Here is a 15,068-nt window from a genome sequence, read left to right on the forward strand (position 1 = left end):
TTGTGGTCATTCTGTGGCACACGTTTAAATTCTTGCTATTTTTCGTTCATTTGTACGGGTCGGTTTTGTGGTGAAATCGGTTGAAGAACGCAAACGTGCTCGGTGAGTGTAAATGCAAATTAATTCAAGCTATTTGGGTCATTTTGCTGCAGCTAAGGTTCACTGGGATAGTTGGTTGCGTTGGTAGGTCTATTGGTCCAAGCTTTCTCGCTCATTCAATGGAATTCAAAGGTTTTGTAAAATGTCACGTCTTTTGTGGTTGAAAAATGCTTTGAGGCGAATGAAGATCTGTATGTAGATTTTAGTGAGCTGATATTTACAAATGTTTAAGAAATCTATTTATGTACGCACGTAATTTGTTTAAATTTAGCTATGCAATATTTCAAGCCACCATCAACAAAATAGCTCCACAGCTGTTGAATGGTAGAATCAATGTGGTTTCATTACTAATTTGCCTATCATAAGCTAAATTATTTTTTTTAATACTTTCTACCAGAACAGACGCGCTAGGAACAATTTGAAGGTGGTATGATTTTAATTTAAAAATTTGCTACTGTTCCAAAATATGTTTACACTGGTACTAAAGCATCACCTCAAGCCCACAAAACAAGCATTTCTCGTGGAGGTAACGGGGTATGTTCAGGGCGCTCATAAATATTCGTGACACCGTGACCCGATCCTTCCGAATTCGCAACAACGGCTTAGCGCCGGGACTCGCACCAGCTGCTGTAGCTTCTACTATGCAACCTGTGAGATGGAGCAGCATCGCGATGCAATTTCCAATTCCAGCTCCGTACACCATAAAGTGCATCGAGGCGGCTACTGCTGCAACCTGAGAATGCATGGTGCCACGGTGCCGCAACATCTTGGCTGATTTCTCTAACTCCTTTCCGGCCACTGGTCGCGATGGTTAGAGTCGGACTCGAGTAGGGTTGTTCTGTCGTATCGTTGGTTCTCATTTTGATCCGTCGCCAGGCTTACGGCTCAATATTCCGTTTCCGGGTTCGCTGCTCTATTTCGACCCGGCCCTAACTGAGGAAATAGCATTCACATACATCTATACAAACATTCTCGCTTCGTATGCCACATTTTGCCCAGCAAACTGTGGCCACAAGCGTCGGTCGTGAGAAACGGAAGCTCTCTAGAATGCTGCCGGAATACTGCTCAAGACCCACTTGCTTATTCGCCGCAAACACAGCAAGACACATAAATTCTATCGCAATCCAAATGAGCCACAATCTAGTCTCCGTAGCGTGGACAACCTCGGAGATTCCCAGGTCCTCGGTGAGCTTGGAGAAATAATTCTGCCCGAACCTAACTACTGGACCAAGCTGCCAGAACGTCCAAAGTTTCGTTACTGGAATTTTATTTTCGCAACATCAAATATTCAAATCGGAGTGCTGTATTCATTGTCTTTTAGAACGAAATATCACATAGGACACCAATTTTAGTTATTCACCGCTCGTATGGTTGTTGTGTCTGGAACAGTGTAATAATATCAGTCATTTCCATAAGCAGGGCTTCAATAAAACTGAAGTTTTCTGATTGAATGTAAATTTAAAGCAATTAATGAAAGAACGTATAGCTGCAAAAATTCCAATACACGCATGTAAAAACAAATTTACGTTAAAGTAACATAGATTTAAGTGATGTAATATGAAAAAAAATGCAAAATTAGCAAAAATTGCATGATAAGCAAGTACATGATTGCATATGATAGAATTCTTCAAATTTAGCTTTACAAAGCTATATTTCAAAGATGAAGAAAACAAAAATTGAGAAACGCAAGAAATGAAGATAAATAGAACAACATTATACAATTAGGCCTCGTTATTTAAAGACGATGACCACAGTACGATAAACACCAGCAATATCAACTTTTTTTTCTTATAAGTTGCAACTTTTTCACTGCAAGTGTTTTCAATTGATTGCTCCAAAAATCACTTTCGTACATCAAGAAATCTTGGTTTGAAAAAATTAAGCAATGTGAAATATGTATTGGCTAAAATTATTTGTACAAAATTAAAAAAAAAGATGATCTTATATTGACGAAAAACAAAGCGAAATATGGTTTGGTTACAAAGCAATCATTGTTTAAATTCTTCAGATAAACGCACCGTTTAGTATTTCATTTTTATTTTAGTTCTGCGTAATACATCCTGGTTCTATCATTCCTAGTTTCTTCTGAGTTGGAATTTGATAAAAAAATATGCTTTCAATTACAACCCTAGAGTTATGCTATTAGTTTGCTTTTTCTTCATAGGTGCTACAGAATCCATCGAAAATGTCATTCGACGTGGTAAATTATGTACAATGTTTTGTTAAACACGTTGGAATGATTAGCAATATTAACAAAAAATCTATATTACAACTTCGCATGCAGTGAAGAACTTCTGCTGCGTCAGAAAGGTTTGATTTGAAAACTACTAATATGTACAACCTTTCACTCAACAAAAATAAATATTTTTGCAAATATGTATAAATTGACAATAATGCTCTGAAAATCATCTTCTGTATTTAAGAATCGAAACAAATATTGCTGGTCGTTTATGTCACACAAAAATTACCAACCATTTTTTTTACTTTTTAAACGCTGGAAATATTTTGCCTTCATTTTGTAGTAGATTGGTTACACAACCTAGGACTGTACGTAATTTATAGATTTCTCACTAGCTAAATTTCATCATACTCGAAGTTACTTATAACATTTCCTTCGGAACAGTTTCTACTTCTCACGGGCCTCAAGAGGCATTTTCACGTTTTATTGCTATTACTTTCCGAGCTCATATCGTAGAGAGTTTTTACCAGTTGCGAATAAACGTACAGCTGCGCCACATATAGTATACATTAGCTAACTGAATTGTTTTTGTTTTACCGTGGGAAAATGGGACCTTGCGAAACTGCAAGCGGAGTACCGGGCGAACGCTCCGTGGACATCAGGACCATTTAGCAAAACGCGACTGACTCGACCTCGCCCTATTATCGTATCTCAGGTGATCAGAGTGACCTCATGGAGTCGCCGGTCGAGTCGATCCTAGCGACACCGATTGCCGCCCGGCGCCGCCAGCCACCCTTGTCGTCCCGTTTGGCCGAACTGAACGAGGAACTACGCACGGAGTCGGCGAGCATGATGATGAACAACTTCACCGTTGAAGGGCACGATTTAATAAGATAGCCCCAACACACTAGCATACCAGAGACTGTTGCGCAGGCCAAACAGTACCGTGAGCATCTTTATGCCAGTCACCATTACTACTACTACTACTACTACTACTCCTATTACTACAACAACAGAAACTACTACCGTTACTACTACTTCTTCTATTACTATGACTATTATCACTGCAACTTTTATCACTATTGTATCTGCTGTGTCGTTGCTGTAACAAGGATTACCATTATCTTTGCTGTAAGGAGTCATTTCAAATAAGAATAGTACTACTATTACCACAACCGCTACTAGTTCCAGTGCAAAAAACTGCTACCGTTGTTGAGGTCGTCGCGAGGGAAATCAGGAAAAGTTAGCACTGTTCAAAGGCTAATGCATGGCTGTTTGTCGCTTGCGTATGTGCGCTACTGCACACAGTGATACCTAGCGTAGCCTTACGTAACCGTTTTTGTTGCCCAAACCGCACCGCACCGCTTGTCTTTCTGCCGGAGTTAGTACCACATTCGTTCGTAGTCTCATAGCAAGCGTAAGCAATGAGAATAAAAATCGTGGTGTATTAGATGTGCATTGGTGCTGGTGCAATATAAGCTGATGCAAGGCATAGCAAGAAAATTATAGTCATCAAAAAATTTAAAGCAAGTCGACATAAAGTTCTCATATCAACATCGTCCTAGGAAGCAAAAATCAAAAATTTTCTGCTAATATATAGCTCAAACGGATGACCGCTAGGCCGACACAAAATGGTAGCCGTTTTTTTAAAGTGTGTTATTGTAAGTGGACCCACACGTAGCACGCCACTTGCGTTGTTAAAATATGCATTCCAAAGTGATCATCCAGTCTAGGACAAAATAACGGCTAGTGAAATTCAATCATGTATCAAATCTTAGCATGCTACGTGAACTAATACCAATAGGAAGCTGAATAAATTGAAGGCAACAGTTAAAGCGGCACGTATTAATAATTGCTAAGTAGATAGGACTGAGTCAAAGAAGAATGTCTCTACATAAATCGAACATACGTATTTACGATTCCATTTCAATCGTCCCGTTATCTTTCCATTGACATCTGCAACGCAAATCAAAGGCGTATTACATCAAACTGATGATTGTGAGCTGATCAGGTCTAAGCAGTCACTGTTATAAGAAGCTGTCAGAAGTTCATTAGGAATATTTTTTCACTGAAGTGCTTGCCTCTTGTGAGTACGTTTTCATAGCTACAAGTATTGTATTGAACTCATACAACCCTTCAAAAGTCTTCTAGTTAGTGAGTTATTTTCTTAACAGATGAACGGATATTGACGCCCATGGAGTGCAATATCATATCAAAATTTGTCGCGAACGAAGTAAACGAAACGCAAAAGCGCTAACAGCGGATGAAACGAGCACAATTAAAATCTTACCCAAAACAATCATAAACTTCAGGAACGGAACCAACAAATGGTATGTGAAATGAGAGATACAAATAAGTCCATAACGAGAACTCGAAACTATAACAGGCCACAAAAGAAAAATTACAATCGCTAACCACTAAACGATGAATTAGGGTCATTCCGGAAACGTCCATTGTAAACATCCAGACATCTCATGCTAGCAAAAATTTAATACTGCTTGCTGTGCGATGGTTTTATATTCGTTTTGGGAACATTTTTACAGACGACAAAATGTATCCTTTAGAAGGCTTGCAATGCACTACCTTTTTGCCAGACATCTTTCACCTAGCGATATTAGAGAAACTAGTGTAGATTTTTGAACCTATTAAGCTTTTGGTATTCATCGGCGATATGGAACAAGAACGAGCGATTTACTAGATATTGTATCAAAGAAACGAAATCATTAGGGCATGTACGCATCGGCGAAGGCTGCGACGACATTGCTGTGCTATAGGCCATAGTATGCGAACTGAAGAAAGGAGGCGGCATATTTGCTTGGCTTGATAAATATCGTCTGAGAGCACGTAAACAATCCTTGCAATATGTACTGAGTTGTGCGGTGTGTATATGTATGAATGTATATGCAGTCAATGTAATCCTTTGTACGCGATGTAAGGTAGAACACGCCAGGCATGGAACCTGACGCGTCGAAAACAGAGACCATTTTAAACACTCGTATCACCGTCCAAAATTACAATTTTTTTTAACAAATTTAAATGACCTGTTGATATAGGTTGAATGACATCTTTTATGTTTTTTATCATAACTGGTTGAATCTATACTAAAGCGTTCATGTTGATTATTCAGATAAAAAGCGTCGTATAAATATTTAGTTTTTACTTTCAGTAGCTCTTACTAGTTGATATAACTTAAGGAATGTAAAACTTAGATTGATTGTCAGTAATTTTCTCTGCGGTTAAACTTACTCTCATCATTCCATAAAGTGATATCTGTTACTTTTATTTGAATTTTAAAAGTCTCAAATCGTAAATAGAATTAAACGAAAATCTCGTCAAACAGTCAGCAATGCTCACTCAACTTAGTATACTCTTCACCTTACAATCAGTACTTTCAAGAGCCACATGACCAGCGCTGTAAAAGTCAGCAGTGAATCAGTAAATAACTCAATCAATCACAAAGTTCTTTCGCTTTTATAAATTAGCCTATAAGCTTAAACTAGTAACGTACCCGATTAACTCCATACAATTTTACACAGTTCATCATCACCGTGAGAAGTTGAAGAATTCATAAAGAATTAGCATAGTTTTGATGAGTTTTGAATTAGACTGTGTTCAAAGCAATTGCAACCACATTGTTATCACTCGATGTTATGAGTCCTGCTTTACATGAATATGATGAATTCGATCTAATGACCCAATGAAAAACCTAGTTTCGAATTTGGTGTATTATGAAACGTAGCAAAATCGTTAAATCTTTACACAATTTTTACCGCAACAAAGTGCTTCGCGTTCGCCAGCTTGATTACGATCGTTGTTATGCGTTAGAGTGTTAGGATGATTTGTCATTTGATTTTCATCCCAAGTAGCGGAACCAGAAATTTAACAAAAAAAAAAACTCGTTCAAATAAAACGAATCGAATAAAATCAGTGAACAGTTTTGTGAAGAAAATCATAAACCCAAACGAAGAAATGATTTCTCTTTCGTTTCATGTTTTATACGTGTTCGCGTAGTTATGCTTGGAGTTTTAGTTTCATTTTTATCTGCCACAGCAAAGAAAATTGCCGTTATGAGGAGAAACGTTTGTTCTATAGACAGAGCTTTTCAAGACATTGTTCAACGTTATACCTTCTTTGATCGTGATTGCTCAGCATTTAGAGTTTATGATTTTTGAACATTTTTTTCCTTGTGTATCCTTTATTTCTTACTTTTTCTACGGAACCCTATGTTTATTGTAAGTAAGTGGCTTACTAGATTCCGAAGATGGCTGTATTAAGAGATGCAGATTCAGAACTGTCTATGTGTTTCCTTTAAGTGTTAGTTCAACATTCCTTTAGCGTAACTAGATCATCCGTCTAACAAAATTAACATATCCATTACACAACCTCTCCACCACTTCCATGAGACCAGCTCCTTTCCACTTCTTAACACGCCACGTCGTTTGCCGTTGTAATAATGTCACCGTACAGCACCGAACGTACGCACACCGTTGCTCACGTTGTTTTTCCTTGTGTTTTACCCTCTGCTCACTGCTCGTGCCATATTCCAACCACTCCTAGTCACATTTGTACTGCTAACCTTCGCTCTTCAAAACGGCGCTCATTCCCATGAGACATCCTTGGCATGCGAAAACGCTAAATACAACACACACGGGCACAGGGTAACACACGCACAAACACATAACCACCCTCACGTCACTAGTCCACAATACGATTAGTGATAGCGTATTTACACCCACACACGTACACATACGACCGGATGGCGCAAACCAGCCAGGATGTCGGGTGAAGATGCGAACAAACACAAGACGGGCCATTAAAATGTTCCGTTTGTGGCAGGGAAAAAGCGGAGAAATCCGCTCCGTCCCGATATACTCCAGAGATCGGGCGCCTCTGGGGCTGCCGATAAGGCGCGTAATTGCAGGTTACGCCGTTTCGTAACGCACCGACATGCGACCGGAGCTCTGCGGCACGGCTTGCGTTGCTGAAACGGTTCCAACCCGGGGTAACACTGGTCGCTTGCTTTTGCTTTGCCTCGAGCAAGCCCATGGTGCGGTCAGGATGACGGCCGACCGCGTGCCAGCCACACGAAGGAAGCGCTATCGTTGAGTGGTCAAGAGCAACAGCCCGTGCGTGTGTCCTATTCACGAATTGTTTTCGATTTTCCCATTATTCCACCCCGTTCTGGCGCAGGGCATAACCTCTCGGTGGCGGACGGGAACAGCACGGAGGAGGGCGATTCGGTCAGTGGTGGCCGCAATCCCGCCATGACCGGTGTTGGCTGCTATAAAAACTACAAACATTCCGCCGGAACCCGCAAACGAGTCAATTCACAGGTCAGTTCGAACGGGCCGAACGGGCACGCGTGAGAGCAGTGCCGTATTTACTTGCGCATTTTGTCCTCCACAGAATGATAGCTTCTCTCAGCCGATGGGGGCCTCGCTCGATGCGGAAGCGGCTCCACCTTACAGCCCGTCGATGCAGCACCACAACATGATGATCGACATGGACGCGAACGAGGAGCAGCAACTGATCATGCAGGAAACGCCCCATCACGAGCCACCGATCATGATGGCGACCAGAGCGGTATGTGTTCCCACGGCCTCACGGCCATGTTGCTCGCCTACCTCTTTCGCCCATTCCGCCCATTCCGCCCATTCCGCCCTGTGTTCTCCCTTTGCCGTCACATGACCACGCTCGTTTCGTTCCTTTTCATCTTGCCGCTATCCGTCCCGGCTCGCTTGACCCGGCTTTTGTTCGACCTACGCTTTCACCATCCCTTGAGCTCTGGCCGTGCTGCTTCGATGATTCGAATTCGATGTTTGCTGTTGTGTTTTTGCGTTTTATGGTGAACATTATGATTTTCGATTGACATGGAACCAAATCCAGCTATTATTAACCCGCTTGCATCAAACCAAAACCGCTAGGCAAATCGAACGGACGCATTTCGCATCTACTCGCCGAAGAGAATCGAAATGCATTTCAAAATTCTGTACATTCTGACACGTTCTGGTGCCATTATTTCGCTCTGAGCAAAAAATTGGAAACGCGCAATGTGTTCCCAGGCCTTCCCTCCAGCCATCTACTCGCGTATCTCTGCTTTGCATCAATCAATTGTGTAACCATTACATTCCATCCGTATCTGTACTGTATATAAATGACGACCTATCAACTTCCTCCTTCCGATCGAATTTTTTTTCTAGTACTACAACAATCAATGGAGCCACGAGGTATTACTAACTACAAATAATTCAATTAATAATACTCACCAATCTAACCCGTTTTCGCTCAAGCGCAGTGTTGGTACCGGCATTCTCGTCCCGTAGAATTTACACATGTTGCAATCTTTTCGTACTTTAACCTTCTGTTTTTTTACGAGTAGAAACTTCATATTAGAAGCCAGTTGGATACAATTAGATTTGCTTAGTAATTTGTTAACTCACAATTAATTCAGCTCACTTGATTCACCGTTTCAATGACAATTGGCAGGCAGAAAAGAAGCGAAATTCTTACTTCACACCTTCACTAGACGCAAACATGTTTCAGTTGTTTTACGATATCCACAATTATCTTATTGTTTGTTTTGTCTAGCATCGACATTAAATCTCCAACGGCTTTTTCGCTCGTACCTTAAACAGTTTGGCTATGCATTTATGTGTACTCTTCACTACAGTTTTTCGTTAGCATGTCTCGCCTAATGCTCCTTATGCTCTGCATGTCTATGTTCAAATCTTATTTGCAAATGGAAACTCTGTTTTTAGAATTTTTAGATTGAATAGTTAATATTACGAACAATTAACTTATGATGGAGGCGCATGGTGCCTCATGAATGGAAGCGCATGGTGCCTTGTGAATGGAGGCGCATGGTGCTTCTCATGTGTAGACGCATGGTGCCTTATGAATGAAGCCGCAAGGTGCTCTTCAAAAGGAAACGCATGGTGCTATTCAAATGGAGACACATGGTGCCCTTCCAATGGAGACGTATGGTGATAAACAATAGGAAACTTTTATGATTACTAAGTTCAGCGCCAGTCAATCATCTTCGATCCATAAAAAGCACAACAGCTGCGACTGTACTAAATGTGCGACCATACATCGAAGCTTGGAAGTTTATCTACTGATTCTATGTCGCTATTACATTCGCCGCTATGTCGCTGTTGAGAAACATTTGCTGAAGATGTTTTCTGTCTCAGTTGTGTCTTTCTCTCAATGGTTTACTTTACTTGTTTTTACGGCTACCTAAAAGTAGTGTTTTATTTTTTGTTTTATTTTTTTTCTTTCCCATCCATTCGTTACTTCTTCAACTGCCAACTACTCTACTACTCCTTCTTGTCACATCTCGCATATGACTGGGATACCTCCCGAAACCAATTTCGTTTTGTTTTTGCGTTCCCGTCACCAATATAACCCATCGGACTCGTTCTAGGAAGTAGAAGAACTACGACGACAAGTTGCACTAGAAACGTCCTCCACCAGTAAGCGGGACAAGTCCGATACCGAACTACCATCCGAGTTTGAGTGTTGCTTTTGCACGTCAAAGGTACATTACAGATTAATACCACTGTTTTTTTTTTCGTTGATTTTCTCTTCCCTCCATTGACAACCAAACCCTTCTTAAATCCAACTCCACCCGCCATGAGTGACTGTGGCAAAAGTTTGCGCTTATCGTTATCGTAGCGCGCGTTTCACCCACAATCACGAACGAACTAGTATCAAATGTCAATCTTCCTAGAGAAAAGAAATCGACGTACGCTATTCGATCAAAGACGCACACAAAACAAACACTGTGAAAGCAGCAGTCAGTTTAGGTGCCTTCCGGTTCGCAAAATCTAGAATCTTGAACAAACTATATCTTTGAAGCAAAACATAAATCCTCCCATGCAGCACCGCTGCAAGGATTTCGAAATCCACGCGCTTGCAACTAGCCACCCGCCCTAGGGTTGGTGGTTGACATTTCTGTTCGTAACTGAAACGTACGTTCACTCCCATCATCGATCGTCCTTACTCAAAGGGCACTAGCCACCAGGTATATCTCTTCATAGCTTCTGCTTACGCTTCTCCCTGCAAAATAAATGTGTAAAAACACGAACACATCCCGTGCGAGACAAGCAAAGCGGAGCGCGGATAATTTGTAGCCAATTTCACTTCTCACCTCCACCATGGGTGGTGTTTCCTAGACGTAGTCCGCTAGATACAATCCCACGTCCCAAGTCGCTGCACCCAACGATTCGCAGGGCAGTGGGATCCCTCGGCAGAGTCCATTAGCTTATGTCTTTTGTGTCCCGCTGGATGCCACATTAGCACGGATGACTTAAATCACTTCCTGACCACCCGACCGTCGCCCCACGGCCGGGTCTGTCGCTCGCACGGAGATCGTTTACGGTATCCACCGTGTTTCGCCTTAAGACCCTGTCGAAACCGGGTGTTACGAAACAAGAAGCACCCGAGAAGCCCTGGCACCCACGGCACAACATTCTTCCGGTGGTGATAAAAATGGCACCAGGTCCTGACGTCACAACGCTATTTATTTCCCGATAAGCCGCACTCGGGCCACACCGCCGGGCTATCTCACCGAACACCACTTCTACGTTGCGTGTGTGTGTTTTATTTTATTTCATTTTATTTTTTTCGTTCCTTGCTATTTCCTTTTGCGTTTTCGGCGCGAGTCGGCACACATTCCAGTTTTTGTCTTCTACAAACCGGCGTACGCCTACCTCCCACGTTATCCTAGCCCCCCGCCACCAGCATGCATCCTTTTACTTCATTTGCCTTTTGTCGAGTGTCCTAATTCGAATCGATTCCGGACGCCTTCCCTCGTAGGTGTGCATAAGCGTTTGAAACGCGAGGGAAAAGAAACCAAATTACCACGCTATTAGCATAAATTGATGTTATAATTTTCGTTCCCAAATAGACTCGTGCCAGGGGTCGTGCTGTTTCATCGTGATTCCGCGATCCCGGTCGATGGCCTAATGCCGTTTCGCTATCAGCTCCTTCCTGGCTGCCACCCACCAATTAGGAATGACAAAAATTGTGCGCGCTCGCGTTTAAAGCCATTTCGGCAAGCATTTAGAGCCCCATCGTGCTCAACAGGGAACGGAAAAGCTCTCAGTGCGGCTTCCATCAGCTTGGTCGGTCCGACCGCTGCTGTCTTTTTATTGTTTCATTATTACTTCCGGGCTCCACCAAGCACCCGGTACTGGTTCAAATATCCAGCGGCCAGGGCAATAGGCTCACTGAATGGACGTCGAATGTTGCTGTCATCCTTCCGGTTTCGTTTTCGTTTAACCGTGATTGAGCGCTGCTATCTATTTTGGGAAAGCGGGTGCTCAATTTATGGTTGGCGAACTTTACTAGCAGTGAAGGTCAACGGGGGTTATTTTACCGCCTATTTTGGTGGTGTATTAAAAGTTGATTTCTAATCGCAAGAGGATTGTTTAATTATATAACAAACGGCACATGAAATGAGACAGGATTGTGTAAGGAACATAAATTTCAATGAAACGTACGATTAATCCTTTAACATCTATGACTTCCAAACAGTAATTCTTGCATTCGCTTGTATGGCCTACTACAACTAGTCTTCTGGGAGTGACATTCTGACACACGCATCGTCTTTAAAACACGTGGCTCCAAACATCACAACACGCGCACAGTACACATGGAAAGCGTTTTGTTTGGTTTTTCATTGTTTTTCCATAACATATGTATCGGCTATTGTTTCTCACAGTGTGTTTTCGCCTAATAATTTCCCTTTATAGACCTAACTACAGCAGCTTATTCCATCCTGTCACTCTGTTCGTTATGTATTATGTGAAATTGCAATGTATTTTGTTTCTTCTCTTTTCACTTTTATCATTCTCACCGACACTCATTACACTCTTCACACGGCTCCATTCATCTTTGTTTGGTGTAAACACCCACAAAATCACACCTACACGCATTCACGACACAAAACCACACAACTTGTGCACAATGGCCACTCCGCAGTACTACGATTGTGATTATAATTTCGCACCCAACTCGCATTGTTACACTTCCCACAACGCCCCGTGCCTACACTACGACGATCAGCTGCCGCACTACACTAAACCGAGCCGATCCAACCACATTACTACCAATTTCCAGACCCCGCAGCAAATCCACAGCGAGTGTATTCCGCTGCGCTCGAAAAGCGTATGACATTTGCTGCACACCTTCGCGGGCTCCAGCATCGTCCACGGGTACGAAGGGAGCTCCGGTGGCAAGGAGGAGGAGATAGAGCTGTAAAAGGATTCGCATTTGGCGTCGTGTGGTGGCATTCGCAAAGCCTACCAAGCCAAACTGACAGAAGCAGTTCAAACACAACGTAAACGGCGGTGCAACTTAAGCAATCGAGCAACTAATATTTGCAACCGTAGAAGCAGAAGAACGAACACATATCAAAATCGATCACCGGTTGCACATGGTGTTGGCTAGTGCATGTTTCTCTTCCCCCTGCTCTCTCTCTCTCTCTCTGTCTCTCTCACACACACACACTCTATTATACTGTCTCTCGCGGGACGCTGAATGTATGTTTATGAAATCACAATTTCTCGAGGGAACAAAGCTCTAGGAGCAGCTATGGTTCCTTTCCAACGCGATCCCCTCGAACATGATCGATCGACAGTGCGTGCCCGTTGTATTGTAATTAGATGCAAACAATTCGGAATGGCTTTGGCGCTGCTACGGTCACAGAAAACTTGCAACACTACAGGTGAGTGCTGCGGCATGCGACTGTGGAGAATCCGTGTGCTGTCCTCCTACCGCTACAACGCTTCACAAACACTGTTGCGCTATCCTGTTGTTCCTTCCGACAAAAGAAAGCATACCAAAATGATACCAACGCTCGCCCCACTAATCGGTAACCCTTACGCTGAGCCATTACTAACCGAAATTGGATCCCACCGGCAGGCGGATTCGGTGGCTTAGCGCCGCTACAAGGAACAACAGCAAACGTTCAAATTGCAATCTCACCGCCCACCGCCTCCTGCAGCCGCCTTTCTGTGCAATTTCTTCACAACTTTGGCACCGTCTTGACCTTGTGGCTCTTCCCGCTCCTTTGTGTGGTGTTTGTGTGTTTTTGAGATGTTCCCGCTTCAGAAGCCAGCATCCAGAGGGCGCGTTGGACTTGATATTGCGATCCGATCCCCGTTATGTCCCTGGTGTCCTTTTTTCATCTGTGTGCCATGTGTGTGTTTGTGGCTGTGCGTATGCTTTTGTGTTTGTTAACCATATTGGGGAGAGTTAAGTCAAACCTAGCTATTTAATTGGATTACCGTTGCGAGTGGCAAAAAAAGCAGGATCCACAAACAACCCTTACCAATTTGGTCTTCGAGCTTTTTTTACGAGCCACATTGGGGCTCATGCGTATTGTTGAGAGGTTGATTTAATCTCTCTTATCGGATATACCCGCCGTAACCCATGAAACCATGTTCCAATTGTTTGGTGGAATTTGCGATGTTAGGAAAACAATATACGTTCTTTTTTTCAACGACGTTTGCCTGTGCAACATCCCAATCCTTGAAACGATTCTGGAGCTCATCCCGAGAGAAACGAACCACATCTACGAAACGACACAATGACAAATGACCAATAAATTCAGCTCACATTCTGCGGCCCGAAATTCATTTGCAGCAAAAGGATCGAACTCCAACGAGAGCGAGAAAAAAAAACGAAATGCGGAGAAAATAACACACAGTAACATTCGAATGAAACGGGTCCGCAGCTGGCGTCAATGAAGACAAGGATCAAATTCGTTTTCCAACAGCCCACCACGCACGGAACGAAACGAAATGAAGACCACCAAACGACGACGGGCGTTCTTCGAAGTGATTTACGAAACCCCAATCGTTTGCCGAGGTTTGACGCACCCGTGTGTGGGTAGGGGAGGATTCCAACCACAGGACACGCTATCCTGCGATAGGATGCAAGCAGAAGGCTAAGCAAGGCTGCTGTTTATTTACTGCAAGCCCATCACTTGTGCTCGGGCTGCCACATGTGTACATACGATGAGCAATTCATCAATTTCACTAGTCCGGGATTTTCACCCCTCTCTGGAATCAGAACGCAGCGCAAACCATCGCAAACAATACGGAGGCCACTTCCCGTTGCCTTCTCCGTGGCTTGCGAGCGATAGTAAATATTATCCATAAATAACTGATTGTTGACAAAACTTAACTCTCGCATATTCCCCGGCTCACCCAGGTCCCATAGGCTTAAGAATGCTCTTTTTGCTGGCCCGTCGGGAAAACTGCTCCGCGCGTCTAGCGGCTTCGTGCTCTTATCACAACGTGCACACGTCACGTCTTCGTCCTGACGCGAGGATAAGGCGATCTCGCAGGACAAAGCGCAAAGTGTAAAGTAAAGAGCATCGGATGAATGGCGCTCAAAGCAAACAAACCCAGCAACAAGACAAAAAAAGGCCTTCCTTACTGAAATGGCCGGTTCGTCGCAAAAGGAAAGCAATGGTAAAGCCCTCTTAGAATGGCTTGATAAAATATGACGTCAGCAAAGGCAGGCGCCACCAGGGATCGAAAGGGCAAGCGTCTCGTCTCGGAGACCGTATCCTTTCGCTGGAAGGATATTTATTGCCCTCTGATACATTTTGCCAAACAACCGCCCCGGGTGCCATCCTGAGGGAAAAGCATCCTGCGGCTGGTGGTTGCGTGGGGCTTGTCAAACCTAACCCCTGCTCTTGTCAGGTCACAGATGGATGATGGTTGTGCTGGCGATGCGGTGCACCGTTCGATCACTTCTCCGGTACCAGGCCCGTGGA

General features: G+C 43.2%; 1 protein-coding gene across 1 annotated transcript in view; it reads left to right on the top strand.

Moving 5' to 3' along the window:
- LOC128726808 (potassium voltage-gated channel protein Shab) overlaps nt 1-15,068 on the top strand; it is a 38,851-nt gene that overhangs the window by 17,218 nt on the left and 6,565 nt on the right. The window contains exons 4-7 of the mRNA XM_053820636.1: nt 7,469-7,611; nt 7,685-7,861; nt 8,479-8,505; nt 9,702-9,815. Of these exons, the coding sequence (XP_053676611.1) occupies nt 7,469-7,611; nt 7,685-7,861; nt 8,479-8,505; nt 9,702-9,815 (461 nt within the window). The remainder of the gene's footprint in view (nt 1-7,468; nt 7,612-7,684; nt 7,862-8,478; nt 8,506-9,701; nt 9,816-15,068) is intronic.

Source organism: Anopheles nili, chromosome 3 (genome assembly GCF_943737925.1).
Source record: "Anopheles nili chromosome 3, idAnoNiliSN_F5_01, whole genome shotgun sequence".
Lineage (NCBI taxonomy): Eukaryota > Metazoa > Arthropoda > Insecta > Diptera > Culicidae > Anopheles > Anopheles nili.